The sequence below is a fragment of the Myotis daubentonii genome, chromosome 13, assembly GCF_963259705.1.
Source record: "Myotis daubentonii chromosome 13, mMyoDau2.1, whole genome shotgun sequence".
Taxonomy (NCBI): Eukaryota; Metazoa; Chordata; class Mammalia; order Chiroptera; family Vespertilionidae; genus Myotis; species Myotis daubentonii.
Genome location: NC_081852.1, coordinates 47852157 through 47873785, shown reverse-complemented (window position 1 = coordinate 47873785; position 21629 = coordinate 47852157). Strand labels below are relative to the sequence as shown.

General features: G+C 54.8%; 2 protein-coding genes and 1 pseudogene across 2 annotated transcripts; all 3 read left to right on the top strand.

Annotated features, from left to right (window-relative positions):
- The first annotated feature begins 2135 nt into the window (after nucleotides 1–2135).
- Nucleotides 2136–8237, top strand: CALHM3 (calcium homeostasis modulator 3). Its single transcript, XM_059661929.1, has 3 exons — nucleotides 2136–2538; nucleotides 4892–5147; nucleotides 7668–8237. The coding sequence occupies exons 1-3, from the start codon at nucleotides 2252–2254 to the stop codon at nucleotides 8175–8177; spliced, it is 1053 nt and encodes a 350-aa protein (XP_059517912.1). The 5' UTR covers nucleotides 2136–2251; the 3' UTR covers nucleotides 8178–8237.
- A 914-nt stretch (nucleotides 8238–9151) lies between these two features.
- On the top strand, nucleotides 9152–9612 carry LOC132214566 (MORF4 family associated protein 1 like 2-like; annotated as a pseudogene).
- Nucleotides 9613–14705: 5093 nt separating this feature from the next.
- Nucleotides 14706–18218, top strand: CALHM1 (calcium homeostasis modulator 1). The gene is made up of 2 exons (XM_059661928.1): nucleotides 14706–15257; nucleotides 17736–18218. The coding sequence occupies exons 1-2, from the start codon at nucleotides 14706–14708 to the stop codon at nucleotides 18216–18218; spliced, it is 1035 nt and encodes a 344-aa protein (XP_059517911.1).
- Nucleotides 18219–21629: the final 3411 nt, after the last annotated feature.

The window sequence follows — 21629 nt, the reverse complement described above, 5'->3', positions numbered from 1 at the left end:
AAAGAGGACAGACACGCCTCCGGTGGAAAGTCACACAGGCGTCCTGAGCCGCCTCTCCCCCGGAAACCTGGTGGCTCATTAACAGTGGCTAACGATTCTCCCAAGGAACGCCAGGCAGGCCAGCCGGCGAGTGTCCCTGTGGGCGCTGGAGAAACCTGGAAGGACACACACCTTGCAGGAACAGGGAGACTCTCTGGGGATTGCTCTGACCGGGACACTTTCATGTGCCCTATATTTACATTTTTCATAGTGGTGTGTTTAATCAGGAAAATGGGGATATTTCCATTTCTAAACGGCGTTTGGGAATATGGACACAAGGGCAGAGGTCCTGGTGAACTTTGTGGAGGTAACAGCTCGGAGCCGGCCTCTGCGGATGGGGAGGATTCAGGACGCTGTCCTCACTGTTCTAGGGGGTTGGGGGGAAGCTGCGCTCATGACCATGAGGACCCAGGGTCTGGGGAAAGGACCACAGTGCGGACACACACATCTAACTAAAACCATCGCTTGGATCCAGGATGCCAGCAGGTCCAGGCTGGACGGGGTAGGGGTCAGTGGGGTCAAGGCCATCCCAATCCCTGAGGTTTTTCTTGTCTCAGCGTGGCCCTGGGTCGGCAGTGAGGGAGCCAGAGGATGAAGATTGAGGAAGAGCCTCCATGGTTGGGGCCTGGACACCTCACTGCCCGCCCCCCTCATGCTCCAGGCCCAAGGCCCACTGATCTGTGACCCCAGGGCTCACATCACCCCTGTAGAGGCCTCCTCTCCCTTCCCCAAGCCAGGTAGCCAATGGGAGGCCTGGGCCAGTAAGACAGGGATGCTATGGGATGGGAAGCAGGGGAGGAGGAGGAAAGGGTAGAAAGACAGGAAGAGGTAGCTACACAGAGAGAGACAGCCAGAGGGACACAGAAAGACTCAGAAACACACTGAGGGACACAGCGAGTTAACTGTGCATGCACACACACAAAAAGGTCATTAGAGAGACAGAAAAGGGGACAGAATGAAGGGGAGAGAGACAAAGGGACAGCGAGAGAGGCAGAGAGAAATTAAGGGCAGGACCCACGTTCCACTCACTGGCTTCCTAGGACCAGACAGGGCCACAAGGACAGGCCAGGGGGTGGACAGGGAAGACAGAGCTAGAGACAGGGTCTGAGCGCCAACATCACAAAGAACGAGCATTCGCTGTCCCTTGCTGCATGTTTAGCGCCACACTGCATGTTGCAGAGAACAAAATGCAGGTCCAGGTCTCCACACTAGGGAAGATTCCTCAGAGGCCGAGGCGGCCTTTCCCAGGGCCAGGCGGTTGATCAAGGCCCCCACAGACTGAGATCACCAGGGGTGGCTTAGCAGCAGGGCTGCATTTGAGCTGCCTCTTGAAGAGCAGGTGGGAAGAAGGGACACGGGTGTTCAGTGGAGGTGGGAAGACACACGTGGGTACAGTTAGGAGGGCCTTGGATGCCAAGCCAAGGAGGCTGAGGGAGCCGCGGTCACAAGGGGGAGTGAGTAGTGGAAGCTGTGCGCTGGGGAAACCCGGCCCTGAGAGCAGCAGAATATAGGGGAGCGGAGGGCTGCGGGCACCCCTGACCCTCCAGCCCCACTCCTGACACCCACTGTCTGCCACTAACTTCCAGCAACCCCACACCGCCGGCCACACCAGACTGCTTCTCACCTCCGTGCCGTTGCCCATGCGTTCCTCTGCCTGGAAGGCCCTCCCTGTCCAAAGCCTTTCATTGGCAAACGCTGAAACGTGGCTTAAACTCTTCTCCAGGGCTTTCTCTTCCAGGAAACCTTCAAGCAAGAGGAGGTACCCCTCCCGGCACAAAAGCCAACATGAACGCTCCCCCGGCTCAGCTGAATCAAATCATGTTTTTGACCGAGACCAGAAATCATTGGCTCCATCTGTGTCTTGGCCTGACCACACCCAGAATTTGCCTGACCTCACCGGACACCCTGCCAGCTGTCAGGCATCAGTATCCACACCCTGAAGAGAGGAGGGAACGGGCAGGGGAGGGATGGGATGACAGGGCAGGGCACATTTGCCTAGAGGTGCTTTGGGCCGGCTGGTCACAGAGCAGTGACTCACTCCCCAGAGAGGAGGGGAGCGGGCGGCACCGGGGACATTCACTGGGCATCCGGAGCCTTCGTGGAGAGCTGGAGGTTCTTGGAAGAGAAGAATCTCTTGGGGATCGGACTCACCCCCAGCACTGGCCAGGAAGGCGGCTGAGGCCTCACTGCCCGCACCCACCAGGCGGGAGCCATGGATAAGTTCCGCATGCTCTTCCAGCACTTCCAGTCCAGCTCCGAGTCGGTGATGAATGGCGTCTGCCTGGTGCTGGCCGTGGTCACTGTCAAGCTGTACTCCTCCTTCGACTTCAACTGCCCCTGCCTGGCGCGCTACAACACCCTCTACGGCCTGGGCCTTCTGTTCACACCCCCGCTCGTCCTTTTCCTCTGCGGCCTCCTTGCCAACCGGCAGTCCGTGGTGATGGTTGAGGAGTGGCGCCGGCCCGCAGGGCACCGGAGGAAGGACCCAGGCATCATCAGGTGTGCAGTCCCATACCACCCAGAGGCCTGTGGGCATTGTCAGGCCCCGCCCACGCCTGCACAGGCACTGCCAGGACACCCCGAACTCCGACTTTCCCCCATGGGCATTCCCAGGCTCCCCACTGGCACAGAAATTGTCAGGGACACCCCCAAACCTTACCCTTCTCCCATGGGCATTCTCAGGCTCCCCACTGGCACAGAAATTGTCAGGGACACCCCCAAACCTTACCCTTCCCCCATGGGCATTATCAGGCTCCCCACCCACACAAACACTGCTAGGTGACCCCCAAACCCCAATCACCCCCATGGGTGTTGTCAGGGGTCCTCACCTGCCCCCCCCCTCCAGGTACTCTCACATGTGCCCCCTTCTTTCCCCAACGAAAGCATCATCAGCTCACCAGACCCATTTGCAGTTTCCACTCTGGAAACAGACATTTCTGTTCCTATCATTTGTCTCCCTTCTGTGACCAGTGCTAGAGACACATGAAGGATACAGAATTCCCCATAATTCCCAGGTCACATCTATCACACTGCCATGGATTACAATACCTCACCACATGTGTGAAGAGCCATCCCCTGACATGCATAGGGGCTTTGCCTGTAGTGAGAGGCATGCTTGGCTTAAAGGCTGCCTCCTTCTCCCATACACTCCCCAGGGCAGCTCTACTGTCCTTAGAGCCTCCCACCTGGTGGGTGCCCTCTGTCAAAACCAGTTGATGGAGTTTAGCAATTTGAATTGCTCCCTGGTCAACACTAAACATCGCCTTGGTGCCCAGCACTGTGTGTGCACGGCCTCTGGATTCTCCCTCGGCCCTGGGTCTGCTCCTATTAGGGTCCGTGTCTAAGGATGAGGGACCTGAGGCACAGAGAAGTTTAGTAACTCAGCTGAGCTCCCACAGGTAGGAAGAAGCACAGCTCACTCCGCTGCCCTGCGTGTTTTCAACAAAACGTCTAAGTGCTCTAGACCCATGGGCTCTAGACCCAGGAGGAGCTTGGTGAGTTTTCGCCCGCTCATGATCTCCTCTCGGCCCTATGCTTTGGCATGGACCCTTGCGGTGTCCTCAAGGGATGTAAGGCAATGTCATGAGAAGCCCTCAGTTCCTCCTTCTGACTACACTGCCCCCGAAGAAAATGCTGGAGCTGCCCCTGCCTACAGCGTATTTATAATTCTCTGCTGGGCAGGCCATGCACACGCGCGCACACGCGTGCGCATACACACACACACAGCATACGTCATTTTATGTTTGTTACAGTGCAAGTTAGAGACATCTGCATCCTGTGCACAAGCAGCCACTATTTCGTGTTCCTCAGGGGCTCTGTGCTCCCTGTCATCCAGCCACACAGGGAGGGTCACATACACTGGGCGTGCCCGTGGCCTTTTCCTCTGGGAGTCAGTGGTTGCAGCTCCACTAGGCTCCCGTCCTGGGACCACCACCCCATGCAGGCCAGAGAGGAGCTGAGTGGGTCAGGAGGGACACCTGGACAGTCAGAGCGTGGGCTCCCTGGATGCTAGGAGAGGCGTTGGAGGTGCTACGTCTGGGAGGGACATTGGGCAGGGCTGTCTGAGTTTAGGCTTCCCTGGAAAGCGGGCTCTGGGAAGAATGTGATAATGAATGGGCAACTGGAGTTCAGCCCTACTGGGTACCCTCTAAGAGAGAGTGTAGGACACACCGCAGAAATGGCGCACTGAGGGTCTAGCCCAGTGATGGCGAATCTTTTGAGCTCGGCGTGTCAGCATTTTGAAAAACCCTAACTTAACTCTGGTGCCGTGTCACATATAGAAATGTTTTGATATTTGCAACCATAGTAAAACAAAGACTTATATTTTTGATATTTATTTTATGTATTTAAATGCCATTTAACAAAGAAAAATCAACCAAAAAAAATGAGTTCATAGGTTCGCCATCACAGGTCTAGGAAGATGGGGTGTTTATCCACCAGGCCCCATCCCTCTTGGGTTGAAGGTTGAATTGGGGGTTGTGAACTTTCTATCGCTTGCAGCCTAGCCCTCAGGCAGAGCCATGCAAGTGGTTGAGGTGGCTGAGCGGAGGCCCTCTGGCCTCCATGTGAATAGCAACTATCCTCCAGCAGAGTCTGCTACCAGGCCCAGAGCAGGAAGAGCCCCAGCTCCCCAGTGTTGCAGTCCTGGGACTCCCAGGGCCCCCAGCCCTCCTTCCTCCTTGCCCTCTGCCACTGGCACCGCTGCAGTGGAAGCTGCAGCCATTCCTTTGGTGTAACTACGACTAGTATTTCCCAGCCCTCCTGGGAAGTCCATCTTTGCATCTCCTGTAGCCTTCCTGCTTTAGCTGAATTCCAGCTGCCCTTTGTGACCCCCCCTTCCCTCTGCTCCCAGGTACATGTGCTCCTCTGTGCTGCAGAGAGCGCTGGCCGCCCCCCTTCTCTGGATCCTGCTGGCCCTCCTTGATGGGAAGTGCTTCGTGTGTGCCTTCAGCAGCTCTGTGGACCCTGAGAAGTTTCTGGACTTTGCCAACATGACCCCCAGCCAGGTTCAGCTCTTCCTGGCCAAGGTGCCCTGCAAGGAGGATGAGCTGGTCAGGAACAGCCCTGCTCGAAAGGCAGTGTCTCGCTACCTGCGGTGCCTGTCACAGGTAATGTGGACGGTCCTCTCCCGAGAAGCCTCCCATTATCCTGCGTGGATTCCGAGGGGCGAGGAGGTACAGGTGATGGTCTGAAGCCCCTCCCTACTGCTGGAGGCACATCCAAGGAGCAGGTGGTCCCCAGGGGATCAGGAGCTTGACTCATGTACAGAACAGTGTTGGGCCCTAGGGGGTGGGCACTTGGTCATCAATGCTGACTCACCCCAGGACAGAGAACAGGTACCCATATCCTCCGGGAGTCAGCTAGGCCCGTTCTCAGGGGGCTGGATGGCAGAAAGCACTGGGGCTAGACTGCTCTGTCCACCCCCCACACACATTCTTCCCATCCCTCAGAAATAATACGAATTACCTTCTATTGAGCACTTGTGTCAGGCACTGTGTTAAGCATTTCATATGCATTCTTTCATTTAATTCTCAGAACAACCCCATGAGGTGGATGCAGCCACTATCATCCCATTTCACAGATGAGGAAGTGGAGGCTCTGAGAGTTTAGCTCGCTAGGCCAAAGTCACACCGCTTGGAAGAGGCAGGACAGGGATCTGAATGCACATTATAACTCCTGACCCTCTTAACCACCTCCATACAATGCAGGTTCTCCCTAGGTGCCTGGGTCCCCACAGGGTATCAATTCCATTATCCTGGGAACAAACCCCAGCCCAGACTCTAGAGCAGGGGTGGGCAAACTTTTTGACTCGAGGGCCACAATGGGTTCTTAAACTGGACCGGAGGGCCGGAACAAAAGCATGGATGGAGTGTTTGTGTGAACTAATATAAATTCAAAGTAAACATCATTACATAAAAGGGTACGGTCTTTTTTTTCAATAGTTTTATTCATTTCAAACCAGCCGGATCCGTAGGCCGTAGTTTGCCCACGGCTGCTCTAGAGTCTACCACCTCCACTGCCAGAGCCTCAGGCTCTGGCTGTGTCCTCCAAAAAGTATTTACCTGAACCTATACATGCCCAGTATCCCTGGGGCCACAGAGAATAAAAACATGACCCCAGCCCTCTGTGGAGCTGAGACCGGCTGGTGGCAGATGCAGGCCCGTGGGGCAGGGCAGAGAGGACCAGAGCTCAGGATGCACTGATTCTGCTTCAGGCTGTGGCCTTGGCCCTGTCACTCTCCCTCTAGGCATCCATTTCTCCTGCGAAATCAAGGGAAGTTTGGTCTCCTTCACTTGATGGTCCCTGCAGGCTGACACACTCTAGGCTTCACCAGCTCCTTGGAAAGAGTGCAGAATTTTCCATGAGACCAGGGTTGGAGTCCTTACTCCGCAGCTGTACGGTTATCAGGCACATTAAATGCTCCTAGAATAAAATACTCACACGAGTATTTTAAACTGGTAAGCGGGGAGGGTTCTGTCAGAGGCCAAGAGCGGGATTGTAAATCGCATCTACACATGATAAGAATTCAGATATGTCTTTGTGTGAGAGGAGTGAGTTTTCGGTTCCAGGTCCGCACAGTTGCTCTGGTTTTAACCGAGGCCTTGAAGAGACTGTCGCTATGGAGGGGCAGAGAGGAGGGCAACGCTCCAGCCTTGGAGAACTGGTTTCTCACTCTTGGCCTGGAACAATGTTCCCTGTTTGTATCCTGCACAACTGTTACTAATCCTTCCGGTCTCAGCCTAAACCTCACTGATCCCTGAGCCCTCCAGTTCAGGTTGGGCAAATTCCCATGACTCCCTGTACATCCCTTAACATGGCACATAGCCAGTCATCGCCTCTTAGTTGTTTCCTCCACTTAAGTGTGAGCTCTCTGAGAGAAAAGACTGGGTCCCCAGTGCTTCCCCCAAAATATAGAATAGACGGATGCATAGACAGGGTGGATAAATATATGTGATGATGGATGGAGCACAGAATAAAAAATGAAAGGATGACGGATGGATGATGGATGGATGGATGGATAGAGTGTAGGGAAGGCAAAACTTTACTTCTTCCCACCTTAGGTTTTCAGCTGAGATGCTAACAAAAAAAATTAACAAAAGGAAAACAGTGTATTAACATGTGCAGTGGACACCACGCAGGAGAAACCTAAACCAAAGAGTAACTCAAAGTGGTGGCTTAGAATTCTGGCTTATATAGCATCTTCAGCAAAGAGCAGTATCTTTGTAGAGAAATGACAGGACAAAGGTGTTAGGTTTAATGTAAGGTTTAATCTGAGATGTGAGATTTAATCTGACCAAAGCCAATAAATTGACCAAGACAAGCAGGGTAAGAGCGAAATATCACGTTTATTGGAAGCTCTCGGGTGAGGTCCCACGGTCTGGAGGTGCAGGCCGGGGGAGTCACACCCGCCTATGCCTGGCAGAGATTTTTTATGCTGCTGTTGGACCAATCAGGTTTATCTGAAGTAGCTTGTGGCGGGTGATTGATGAGCGGGAAGTTGGTGCAGCTGCACCCTGGCCGTCTTATAAAAGAAGAGACTGGAACACCTGTGCCTGCCACCCCATTCAGCGCTGTGCCCCGCCCACACCTAACCTCATTGTCTTTCCCCTCTCCCCCCCCCCCCCCAGGCCATTGGCTGGAGCATCACCCTGCTGCTGATCGTGGTGGCCTTCCTGGCCCGCTGCCTGAGGCCCTGCTTCGACCAGACGGTCTTCCTGCAGCGCAGGTACTGGAGCAACTACATGGACCTGGAGCAGAAGCTCTTCGACGAGACGTGCTGTGAGCATGCGCGGGACTTCGCGCACCGCTGCGTGCTGCACTTCTTCGCCAGCATGCAGAGCGAGATGCGGGCGCGGGGGCTGGGGCGGGACCCCGCGGGCAGGGGAGCCGAGCCCCCCGAGACGTCAGAGCCCCGGGAGACGTCAGAGGCCCCGGAGGGCATGGACGGCGAAAGTGGGAAAGCCCACCTGCGCGCAGTCTCCAGCCGGGAGCAGGTGAACCATCTCCTGAGCACCTGGTACTCACGCAAACCGCCTCTGGACCTGGCGGCACCCCCCGGCCTCGGGGGGCGTGGCCTCAGCCACCGCGCTCCCCCGGCGGCGCCCGGGACCAGGCTGTCCCAGCACACGGACGTGTAGCCTGCCCTCCCCGGCGCACGGTCCCCACGGGTAGTGGCGGTGCTGACCAGGCTAAGGGAACCCGAGGGAGGGCAGCCTAACCCTTGTTGGCCCCCTTCCACGAAATGTTGAATTTCGTGCCAAAAAAAGAGCATTTGCGGGAAGTTTTAATTCATTATTTTGAAGAAAAGTGCTAGCGATGGACATTACTTTGAATAAAGCACTTTTGATGTTTTTCTTGAAATTATCGTGTTTTCTTTGATTACAAAAGCCGCATTTTTAGCCGGTCATGGTTATCCCGCATTATTAACACGTTAAGCGCCCAGCCTGCTTTGTCTTCCGGGCGGGAAGTACAGTGTCAGTCAAGCGCGTAACAGGTTAACCGGTATCCGCACTATTAACCGGTTAATGGTTAATCCACATTATTTTTTTTAATATATTTTATAGATTTTTTACAGAGAGGAAGGGAGAGGGATAGTTAGAAACATCGATGAGAGAGAAACATCGATCAGCTGCCTCCTGGACACCCCCTACTGGGGATGTGCCCGCCACCAAGGTACATGCCCTTGACCGGAATCGAACCTGGGACCTTTGAGTCCACAGGCCAACACTCAATCCACTGAGCCAAACCGGTTAGGGCTAATCCGCATTATTAACCGGTATCCGCACTATTAACCGGTTAAGAATTAATCTGCATTAATAACCGGTTAATAATGCGGATTAATCATTAACCGGTTAATAATGCGGATTTTGTGATCAAAGAAAACACGATAATTTCAAGAGAAACATCAAAAGTGCTTTATTCAAAGTAATGTCCATCGCAAGCACTTTTCTTCAAAATAATGAGTTAAAACTTCCCGCAGGACGCCGTCTCTGCTGCAAAAGTTGAAAGAATCTGTTGCTCATCACAGTGGCGGTTGGGCAGAGTTCAGCCCCGCGCCGGCGCTGGCTGTCTGCACTCCGGCCTCTCCGGGGCCGCAAAGGGCGGCGGCGCGATGCAGCCCGTGGTCGCGGTCAAGGCGCCGGAGCCCGAGCAGGACTAGGAGAGGGTCCCGAGCCCTGTGCTCGCCCCCGCCCGCCGTGACGTCAGCGCCCTCGAGCGCGAGCACGTGCGCGCGCACCTGCGGCCCCGGAGGCTGCAGGAGGTGGAGCGCCTGCTGCACGCGGTCCGCAGCGAGGGGGCGGCCTCGGCGGAGAGCGCCCTGGACCCGGCGCCGAGGCAGAGGAGCGGGTGGGGAAGCTGTGCGAGAAGGTGGAGAAGAAGGCGGTGGAGGCCGCGCTGGTGGGGAAGCGCACCGTGGAGACCCACCAGCAGATCGGCAGCCACGAGTGTCAATGAAGGGCGCGGGGGCAGGAAAATATTTGCAGAATGTGGACCAGCCCCGTCACGAGGGTGAAAACCCAGGTCACAAGGCAAGAAAGAAAAGGAGACGTCAGAGAAGTGGGAAACGGAAGTCAGATGGAAACTTGTAACTGCTCGGCGGATAAGATGATGGACTCCGGACCTAGCCGGTTTGACTCAGTGGATAGAGCATCGGCCTGCGGACTCAGGGGTCCCGGGTTCGATTCCGGTCAAGGGCATGTGCCTTGGTTGCAGGCACATCTCCAGTGGGAAGTGTGCAGGGGGCAGCTGATCCATGTTTCTCTCTCATGGATGTTTCTAACTCTCTATCCCACTCCCTTCCTCTCTGTAAAAAAATCAATAAAATATATTTTAAAAAAAAATGATGATGGACTCCGGCAGGGCAGGCTGAGCCTCTGAGCTTCCCCGCCAGAAGCTCTGACTCTATGGCCCCGGGGGAGCTCGCAGGAGGCACCGCGCCGCCCACCGCCAGCCCGAACCAGAACCGAGCCAGAGGCAGAGGGAAGCCCTGGGATACGGGTTAATAATGCGGATACCGGTTAATAATGAGGATTAATCATTAACCAGTTAATAGTGCGGGATAATCATAACCGGTTAATAATGCGGATTTTGTAATCAAACAATAATTTCAAGAAAAACATCAAAAGTGCTTTATTCAAAGCATAGACAGCCCTGTACCAGGGAATAAGGAAGAGATAATACACAGGTGATAAAGCCCCACCAATTCTGTTTCTAGCAGACCAAGGCTGAGCCCCCTTCAAGGTGCACCCCATTTTGAGATGCAGCTCCTTTCTCGGCCCAGCTTTTCTGCCCACCTTCAGTTAGCAGGTGCTTCCTCCCTCACCTTTCCACTCACCACCTTCCCCCACTCCCACCTTCCCCCCCATCTGCGGCCTGACACCTGAGCTCAGCATCTCTGTGTAAGGCTGCCTCCTTCCTCAGGTATCTTCAGGGCTATCTTACCCACGGCCCTCAGCAAGAAGCTGGCACCCTGGTGAGGATTTCCCCTGGTGTGTGGTGTGAGGACCAGATCGGCAAACCAGGGTGGGGGCAGACCTAGACATCTCCACGTTGAACAAGAAGATTTTGTAAGTTCCAGTGTTTAAGAAACTCTGGGCCAACTGTGGGTGTGGGGTCTGGCTACGGGATGAAAACCCTTGAAACATCAGGGTTCGATCTTGCTGGGGGTGGAGGGGAAATTGCCACTCAATGTTTGGTGGCCCCAACAGGAAGGGGTGGGGAAGATCTAGCCTGTGAACTCCTCCCTAATGACTCACTCATACCACACACACACACACACACACACACACACACACACACTCACATCCCACTGTTGCCTTCATTAGCACAAATGGTGCAGACCCATGCTTTTCTAGTCGTCAGGCCTAGGAGTAGTCCAGGAGTCCCAGGATGTCTCCCGAGAGCCCGGCCCCCTCCATATCAGGATAGTTATACCTGCTCTCCTGACTTCTTGCCAAGGGACCTTGTAGGACCAGACAATCCCTGCAGTTCAGCCTCCCCCCACCTACCCTGCTGTGGTCAGGCCATGCAAATATCAGAAATGGCACTGAGGTGGGGCAAGATTTAGGCAAAGTGTTAGCAGGGATTGGGTCAGGAGGGGGTGGGGAAAGCTTGGAGATGGCCCAGTCATGGCTGGTGAGATCCCAGCCTGGAGAAAGGAGGCTCAGGGACCTCACTTTCGGCTGCAAGGACGCAGCATCTGGACCAGTAAAAAGCCACTGACTGTCATCAATACTCTTGCCTTCTAATACTGAGCACTTACAGAGCACCGACTGCATAGACAACCCTGTACCAGGGAATAAGGAAGAGAGAACACACAGACGATAAAGCCCGATGTCTAATGGAGAGAGAGTCAACGATGAGTACAGGAATCATTATAATCCGCAGCAAAAGGTGTACAAGTGATATGATAGACTAAAGGCAAGTCAGGTGCCATGGGGATTGAGCATGTAGAATAACGCTCCAAGCCGGGCTACTGGCTGCATTTGAATGGGTCTTGAAGGATGGGGAGGGTTTGGACAAGGAGAGAAAGCCGTGGGGGTGGGGCAGAGCACCTCAAGGGAAGAAACAGCAAGAACAACGGCAAAGAGTTGGGGAAGGGGTCGCACATGTTTCATTTATTCGTTCAGCAAATAATGATGGAATGCCTAGTGTCCGAGAGCAGGACAGACATGGGCCTATCTTAATAGAGCTTCCAGTCTGGAAGGGAAGATAGGACATGAGCTAGTGGAAAAAACAGCCAGTGAAAGGGTGTGCAATCAGCCTGGCTAACGTGAGGACCTTGGCTGGAGAGCTGAGGAGCCCACCCCACATGAAGTCCACCAAGAGGACCAGGGACGCATTCTTGGGATCCTCTGCCATGGATGGTCCTCAAATGCATCCCCACCCTTTTTAGCCCCCAAACACGATATGGTTTCAAACCCCAAATCTTAGCCAATGTCCATCCACACCATCATTTGTTCACATCCCGTGAGAAAGAGATGCCTGGGGCAGCGTGTGCCACCTCACCTGGGAGAGAGGGACACAGGTGGGAGGCTTCCAGCTGCACCTGAAGACCCTCCCTCCCAGGGGAGCAGCCATCGGGGTGCCTAAGTTCATTCCCCAAGCCTTGTCGCACTCTGGTGATGGCCCTCCTGTGCCTACCCTGTACATAGAGCCTCTCTTGTAGGAGACACAGTGGCCAGCGGGCAAGGCAGAAATGTACTAGCCATGAGGGCGTGGCTTGTCTAAATCCCCCATGTTGCCCAGGCAGCCTGGGCAGCTCAGGTCTGCGTGAGGAGGGAAGGATGGTGGGAGACATGGAAGTTTGGACCTTGACTTCATTCTGCAGGAAGTCAGTGATGAGAAAGTGCTTGCAGGCAAGCTCAGGAGGAGGGCTGAAACTTGTGGTTCACCCACATGGCTGGGATGCCTGAGCTGCAGGAATGGAAAACATGAGAGAGAGAGGCTTGAGTGAGGAGAGGAAGGGCCAAGACCTGCAGAGTTGTGGGTGCTCCTCCAGCCGCTGGTAGAGAGCAGCGCCCACTGGAGCACCACACACTCGTGCTCTCCTACGCAAATGGGACATTTTCCTAAAGGCCCAGCACCCGCTCCCCAGCGGCCCCTTTGCATGCTGCTTTTCATGATACTTAACTCCTCCAGCACTGAGGTGGGGGCCAGGACGGGAGGCAAAGGGCCCAGTGCACGTCCCACCCTCATCCTGCTCTCCCTCTGGGGGTCCCCCCGGGGAACCCCCGACAAGGGTCCTCCAGAGGCCACCATCCTAGAGGCCCCATTTGCCGCAGGCCCAGCCAGAGGGCTGAAAAGAGCACGACCCTTCTCCACCCGCATCCTGTTTGTGGCACGACCTTTTCCACCTGGACCAGTGGCCAGGAGAACTGATGCAGCTGGAAGAGAAAGGCCAGAAAACACATTTCTGCCCCCTCTCCCACCGCCACGCCCACCTAGCCTGGGCTCAAATCCCACTCCTCCACCTACACGCTGGGTACACTTTAGCTCGGGGGTCCTCAAACTACGGCCCGAGGGCCACATGCAAATACAAATATTGTATTTGTTCCCGTTTTGTTTTTTTTACTTCAAAATAAGGTATGTGCCGTGTGCATAGGAATTTGTTCATAGTTTTTTTTTAAACTATAGTCCGGCCCTCCAACGGTCTGAGGGACAGTGAGCTGCCCCCCTGTTTAAAAAGTTTGAGGACCCCTGCTTTAACTATTAACTTAATCTCTCTGAGCCTCAGTCCCCACCTCGGTAAAATGGGGACAATAGCACCTGTTCCGTAGGGTTCTATGAGCATTTCACAAGGCGATGCCTGTAACATGCTGGCATAGGGCCTGACGCAGGGAAAGCCCAGTCAATGCAAGTTCTTGTTGGTCACACAGACACGCACAGACCACTAATGTGGTTACATGCACACATGCAGATACACAGATCCCGAGGCCCAAAGGCACCGAGAGCACCCACAGGGATGCACAGAGCTACCCTGTCCAGCCTCTTGCTCTGTGTCAGTCCCGGCCCCACCCTCTCACCCCAGACAGGAGCCATCTGGTTGGAGCTGGGTCTGACCTGCTCTTCTGGGAGAACTGGTGGGCATCAAAGGGAGCCCTTTAAACTCCTCCCCACTTTGATAGGAGGGGCCTTGGCCTGGTTCCCACAGATGCTTGAGGGCCTGAGCTCAGGCATGAAAACCTACCCCCCCCACCCCTTTATCTTTTAATCTGGGGGAGTAGAAGTAGGAGGCGGGGCCAGGAAAGGATTTTTCATCCATAATCTACAAACACGGACACCCACAGAGACATAAGAAAACCAGACATAAAAGCACCTGCATTGTGCTCACAGGCTATCGCTCCCTGCCCAGTAGGGAGGAGACCCAGCAACCTCAGATTTAAATCCTCTGGCTCCAAATTCAGGGCTTTTTACTCTACACCATGCTGCGCATTAGCACTGTCTCCATTACTAGTGCTGCGCTCCCGCTGTGACCAAAATCACTACTGCCATCATTATCATTACTGCTTTCACACCACCACCATCGTCACCGCCATCACCACCTTCACCTCCATCAGCACCATCCCCAACACCAACACCGCCTTCCCCAGCACCACCATGATCACCCCCATTATAGCCACCACTACAATTGCCCTGCATCATCGTGCCATCATTGTCTGAACGGATGGGGGACCCTGGCATAGCATGGAGGAAAGACCCGATGGAAGGGCCGAGGGAGGGTGACATGCTTCCTTGGAGCCCAGAGGACGCGGTTCAGAAGCTCAGACCTCTGTAGCAGCCCTGGATTGTCCCAAACTCCAACCCTGAGGGAGACAGTGTCTTCCCAGCCTGTCTGCACTCCTGGCCCTCCTCCCACACCCATAGAAAACTGGTCCCCATCAGGTGTGGCCCTGGTGGTTTCCCTGTGCCGGAGGTGGCTGTGGAGAGAGAGCCCGGAGGGGAGGGGCAGAATCCTGGCTACACCCACAGCACTGGCCGCCTCGCGCCTCCCGGCCAGCACCTAACTAGAAGGTTTCTCGGAGAGACAGTGACCTCAGCCACTGCCCTGAGCTCTGCCCGTCTCAGCCATGAGGTGGGCACCCAGTGGGCACCGTGGGCTGCAAGAACCATCCTTGAGGCAGCGGTGAGGTGGGAGGAGGCCACCAGGCTCTGTGGGGGGCGCGATGGACAAATTCCGGATGGTCTTCCAGTTCCTGCAGTCCAACCAGGAGTCCTTCATGAACGGCATCTGCGGCATCATGGCCCTGGCCAGCGCCCAGATATACTCAGCCTTCGATTTTAACTGCCCCTGCCTGCCCGGCTACAACGCAGCCTACAGCGCTGGCATCCTGCTGGCGCCGCCCCTGGTGCTGTTCCTGCTCGGCCTGGTCCTGAACAACAACGTGTCCATGCTGGCTGAGGAGTGGAAGCGGCCGCCAGGCCGCCGGGCCAAGGACCCCGCCGTGCTCCGCTACATGTTCTGCTCCATGGCCCAGCGCGCCCTCATCGCGCCTGTCGTCTGGGTGGCCGTCACGCTGCTGGATGGCAAGTGCTTCCTCTGTGCCTTCTGCACCGCTGTGCCCGTGACTGTGCTGGGCAACGGCAGCCTGGCACCCAGCCTTACCCCGCCAGAGCTCGCCCGCCTGCTGGCCCGGGTGCCCTGCCCGGAGATCTACGACGGCGACTGGCTGCTGGCCCGTGAGGTGGCCGTGCGCTACCTGCGCTGCATCTCCCAGGTGAGGGGACAGTGGCCCGGGCCGGGTCTCCCTGCACAGACCTGGGTCTCTGCAAGGGCCCTATCCCCCCGCCTCTCAAAACGGGGCTCTCTCAGAAACAGTCATGTTTTCCAACAGACTAGGCCCCTCAGACGGAGCTCTGTGGGGGAGGGGCGTATTTTCCCAACAGAGGCAGGGGCTCCTGAAGGCCACGTGTCTCTTCAGATGGGGCCACCTGGGGAAAGTGCTGTGACCACTTCAGTCCAGAGGCCTGTTCCCACCCTGAGGTCCCCAGAGCAGACCCAATGGCCCAGCCAGCGCCATAGCCTCATCCTGAGCTCCGGGTTGGAACCTGGAGGAATTTGCATCCTTTTCCTCTCCCAGGCTGGGCCGTGGTGAGGCTGGTGAGAGGCTAAGCCATTTGGGTACATTTCCCTGGCAAATGCCCCCAGCTGGTGTCTCCCTGCTTGGGGACTGGGAGCTGAGGGTCTGCTGCCCCTTGGGGAGGGAGATGCACTGTGGGAATGTGCACTGAAGGCAGGGTTGGAGGGCCCACTGAGAAAATCCAGAGCTTGAGTCCTCTGCCCCTCTGGGCACTCACCCATCAGAGCCCGTCAGGCCTCCCTGCAGGCATCGCAGTGTGGGGAGGACAGCCTGGGCAGTGTGCCCTTGTAGCCCGTGGACCAGGGGATGTCAGGGAAGGGGCTGGGGCTGGGCCTGCCGTCCAAGGAAGAGAGAAACTTGTAGACTCTACTCGGGCAAGTCCAGACACCCTGCCCAGAACTCTCTCCTAGAGGCCTGCATCACCACCAGCCCCAAGTGAATCTCACACTCTGAGTGTCAGATCCAAACTCTGCTTCCATGACCAATGATTCTCTCTCATCATTGATGTTTCTATCTCTCTTCCTCTCCCTTCCTCTCTGATACCAATAAAAATATATTTTAAAAAATCCTATATAATAAAACCCTAATATGCAAATTGACAGAACGGTGGAACGACCGGTCGCTATGACACACACTGACCACCAGGGGGCAGATGCTTAAACACCAGGGAGCTGCCCCCTGGTGGTCAGTGCGCTCCCACAGGGGGAGAGCTGCCCAGCCAGAAGCTGAGCTCACGGCTGGCGAGCAGCGCTAAGAGAGTGGGCCTAAGCCAGCAGGCAGACATCCCCCGAGGGGCCCCAGACTACGAGAGGGCGCAGGCCAGGCTGAGGGACCCCTTTCCCCCCAGTTCATGAATGTCGGGCACCACCGGGCTCCTAGTGAATAAATAAACCAACTCTACTTCCCTCCCAAACCTGTGCCTCTTCTCCTGTGGGCACTTGTCCCACCATCCCCTGGCCTCAGGGCCTGGGGCAGTTGTCCCTCCACCTGATCACATCACAAGCTAAAAGGGCTCCCAGAGGGACAGGCTGCCTAGCCTATACACATATTCCATTTGGCCTTCAGAGGTTGAATTAAAATTCATTTTTAGAATTAGTTGGCATCATCTAAAAAAGTAGAAATTTTCACATAAAAAGCAGCTTTCCAGCTTTATTTGGAACTTCAGGAGATCTGGCCCCACAGGGCACACATTTCCTCAGGGAGCAGCGCAGGGGTTCCCGCCGTCCCCCTCAGATCAAGCACATGCTCTGTAGCTCCCCAGTGGGTATCTGACCTGCCAGACCCATTATAGACATTGGATTTGCTCTACCGCTTCTGATCTGGCCAAATGCTTCTCTGTGCAGCTGGGGACTGACTCTGAAGCACAGGTTGGAGAGCTTCCTGACCCGACTCCACAGGGAGCTGTTGGTGGAACAGAGCCAGCTTCCACTTCTCCGGTCACCTAGGGCCATGTGACAGCTCTTCAGCACAGAGTTTGAGTGACTGATTGATCTGTGACCCCAGGGCCCAGCTCAGAGCCCACAGAGAGCAGGCACTCAGTGCTGGCGACGGAATGGCAGGCAAGACCAGGAGCCAATGGAGGGAAACAGAGCTCAGAGGAGGAAGGGTCACTTTGGCCTGGGGGGTCAAGGAAGGCTTCCTGAAGGAAGAGGCCTGGTCGCAAGGACCTATTGGCATAAGTATAGTGGCTAACAGTTACTGAGCAACTGTGTACCAGACACAACAATCCTATGAGATAGGAACTATCACCAACCCATTTTATAGGTGAGGAAACCGAGGCACGGAGAAGTCAGCTTATCCTGGTCAACTAGTAAGTGGTGGAGACAGGATCCAAACCCAAGGAAGCCCAACTCCAGGGTCTGCCTAGTTAACGCCTGCCTGTTGAGTGCCAGGCCTACACATGGGGCATATTCTTCACATGATCTGATTTTCATGAAAAGGGTATATGTGTGCCTATTTTACAGACATGTAAGTGGAGGCCAAGAGGTGAAGTCGCTTGTCCAATTGGTGCTCTTTTCACTAAAGGGCCTGACATAGAGAGTGGTATGGGGGGTGCGGACAGACTTGGGAGGCCGGAGGGCAATGCCTGTTGACCCTTTCTTCTCTCCCATGCAGGCGCTGGGCTGGTCCTTCGTGCTGCTGACCACACTGCTGGCATTTGTCGTGCGCTCTGTGCGGCCCTGCTTTACACAGGCCGCCTTCCTCAAAAGCAAGTACTGGTCCCACTATATTGACATTGAGCGCAAGCTCTTCGATGAGACATGCACGGAGCACGCCAAGGCCTTTGCCAAGGTCTGTATCCAGCAGTTCTTTGAGGCCATGAACCATGACCTGGAGCTGGGTCACACCCACGGGGCTCTGGCCATGGCCCCTGCTAGCTCAGCTGACCCAGCTACCACCGACGGTGCCAAGGAAGAGAGGGAGAAGCTGCGAGGCATCACCGATCAAGGTGCCATGAACAGGCTGCTCACAAGCTGGCACAAATGCAAGCCGCCCCTGAAGCTGGGCCAGGAGGAGCCCCTGATGGGCAATGGCTGGCCAGGGGGCGGGCCCCGGCTTCCACGCAAGGAGGTGGCCACCTACTTCAGCAAAGTGTGAGCTGTGGCCAGATGAAGAGGCAGGAATGGGGGTCTGAGCTCACGGCCCATCTGACCTCAAACCAGGTGGAAAAATGAAGGCTACAGGTGCTGGGCGGTAGGCCCCTGGAGCAGACCCACGTGCCCAGGCATTCACCTGCCCATTTGAGGCTGGAAATTTGGAGTTGGAAGGGGACCTCACTCCTCCAGCTGTCACAAGCCCTAGATGGCCCCAGAAAAGTGGACAGTGGAGCCACAAGCAGTGTTAGTCAAAGGTTCAAAATTGGTTTGGAGGGGACAAGCTCCCACTTCCCCATCCCCTCCCAGGCCACTTTATTTCTGGTTCATGATCTGCACTCAGGTTCTACGGACACCCTTGCCCCAGCATCCACGCTTGTCTGTGACTTTTTGAGAGCTCCGTTCCTGTATGCTCACGGCTCAGGGAGTGAGCGGGTATCCAGCCGTCTCATGAAACCGCAGTCCTCTGATGTTTGGCCAGTCTCCTGAGTGAGGCTGACCAGGCCAAGGTGGGTCATACCTGGTGTGACACAAAAGATGCCAGAATCTAGGTCCGTTAGGGAGAAGCCAGGGTATGTGGTCACCATGGAGGTCATGCGACAATTGTCATGGTGGACTGCATGTTTATTTAACACCAAAGGCCTCCTGTCTTAGTCCGTTTGGGCTGCTGTAACAAAATACCCCAGATTGGGTAGGTTATACACAAAGGACAATTATTTCTCACTCCTGGAGGCTGGAAGCCAAGAGCGTGGTGCTGGCATGGTCCCGTTCTGGTGAAGGCTCTCTTCCTGACTCATAGCCAGTGCCTTCTCACTGTCCTCACACAGCAGAAGAGCCTCTTTTATAAGTGCACTAATTCCGTTCATGAGGGCTCCACAAAGGCCCCGCCCCCTAATATCATCACTTTTGGGGGTTCAATGTATCAATCCTGGAGGGGGCACATTCAGACCAAAGCACCTCTCATGGTGAAGGTCCTCCACTGACACCTCCATTGCATCCAGGGGAAATCAGGCCATCCGCAGGGCTTGGCAGTTGGACACAAGCTGAGTCTTCCCTTTTCTCAAAGGCCCCCCCCCCCCGGCCCCTCCTGAGTGGAGGCACTAAAGTGCTTGAGGCGCTGCCCTGAGCTGGGGATGAGGGTGCAGGGGTGGAAGGGGGCTGCCTGGAGTGGAAACAGCTCAAGAGTCCAGAGTGAGACAGAACGGGGTCAGAAGCTGGCTCTACCACTTACAAATTGTGTCCCTTGGCCGGCTACTTCATTTCTGTGCCTCAGTTTCCTCCTATGTACCATGGAGATGAGGGCACCTCCCTCACGAGGTTGTTGTGAGATTAAATGAGTGAAGTATATAAAGGACATGGTATATGGTAGGCACTCGGTGTGTGTGGCTGACATGTTTGTTGATTTCTGAACCTGTGGGCGTAACCTCCTCGTCCCCCTGGACATGAGAGGAGGGACATCAGGAACTGCAGCCATCTTTGTTGAAGAGGAGGAAACAGGGCCAAGAAGATGGGCTTCTTGTCCCCTCAGCTATCTTTAAGATGCAAGTCCTGCCCTGGCTGGTTTAGCTCAGTAGGCAGAGCATCGGCCTGCAGACTGAAGGGTCCCAGGTTTGATTCTGGCCAAGGACACATACACGGGTTGCAGGATCGATCCCCAGTAGGGGGCGGGCAGGAGGCAGCCATTCAATGATTCTCTCTCATCATTGATGTTTCTATCTCTCTCCCTCTCCCTTCCTCTCTGAAATAAATAAAGAAATATATATATATTTTTAAAAAGATGCAAATCCTACTCATCTAAGAATTCATTTTTTTTAAACATATATTTGTATTGGTTTCAGAGAGGAAGAGAGAAATAGAAACCCAGGAATTGAGCCCACAACCGGGCATGTGCCCTGACCAGGAATGGAACCATGATCTCCCGGTTCATAGGTTGACACTCAACCACTGAGCCACATCGGCTGGGCTAAGAATTGATTTTGATCTTGAGCCCTACAACATTGTTTTAATAATTTCCGTTCTTCCATATGCACCCTTCTCTCTATTTCCACGTGTGAAGCCTGGTCTCCCTCCCTTTAATGGTTTGGGAGGAGGGCCAACCCTGTAGGCCAAGCTGGGCGGGAGGGCTCCTCCAGGATGTGGGACTTGATCTAGACCCTGAATGAGGGGGAGGATTCAGATGAGTAAAGATCAGGTGTGTGTTGAGGGTGGGGTGGGGAAGGGGCGGGGCTTCCAATGGGAAAAGCCAGCCAGGAGGTATTGGGAAGAAAAATGTGAAGAGTAAAGCTTTGGGTCAGGCAGACGTGGGTTTAAATACTAGAGCTATAGGACCTCTGGTAAGTCACCGAATCCCTCCGAGCCTCAGTGTGTCCATCTGTAGAATGGACATTAAAAGATCTGCTTTCCCGGATGGTGAGGCTAAAGGGAGATAACTTTGAAGGAAGAATCTAGAACGGTGCTTGGCACGTGGTAAGATCTGAAAAATAAACACTGGTCCCTTGCCCTTCACTCCTGCACATGGACAAGTCCAGCTCAGTGGCCAGCATGTCACTCAGCAGTACCACTGTGACAGAATCGCAAGCATTACAGAGCTGGGGGTCTTTCCCTTGATCCTAGGAGTCACCCAGCCTGTCCTTGGACAAGACTCTCTCCTCTGCAGAATTCCTGACTCATGGCTCTCAGCCTTAGCTCGCACATTCCACAGATGGGGGGCTCACGACCACTTTTTGGCACAGTCTGGGCAGCTCTGATCATTATAGAGCAGCGGTTCTCAACCTGTGGGTCACGACCCCTTTGGGGGTCGAAGGACCCTTTCACAGGGGTCACCTAAGGCCATTGGAAAACACATATATAATTACATATTGTCTTTGTGATTAATCACTATGCTTAAATTATGTTCAATTTGTAACAATGAAAATACATCCTGCATATCAGATATTTACATTACGATTCATAACAGTAGCAAAATTACAGTAATGAAGTAGCAACGAAAATAATGTTATGGTTGGGGGTCACCACAACATGAGGAGCTGTATTAGAGGGTCGCGGCATTAGGAAGGTTGAGAACCACTGTTATAGAGGCTTTTCTTAAAAACCCTCCTCCTTGTAATTTCCATCAACCAGTCAGAGTCCTGCCCACAGGGCCTCAGAGAATCCCTAGACTCCAGAATTCTATCACCAGTCCTCTGAGATTGGAAGCAGTAACTGAGGAGTTAGCTGGAGTCTGGATGGAAGGATTTGTCCTGGCAGTGGCTGAAGGAGAAGGGCCAGAAGAGGGGTGGGGATGGGTGGAGGCTGTGGGCAGGGGGCAGGCCTAGCCTTGCATATCCTGCGATGGGTCAGCTTCAGTCTGATGGCATCTCTCCCCTAACCCTGCCAAGGTTTTGTCCCAGCAGCTTCTGTCTAGCCAGGGTGGGGG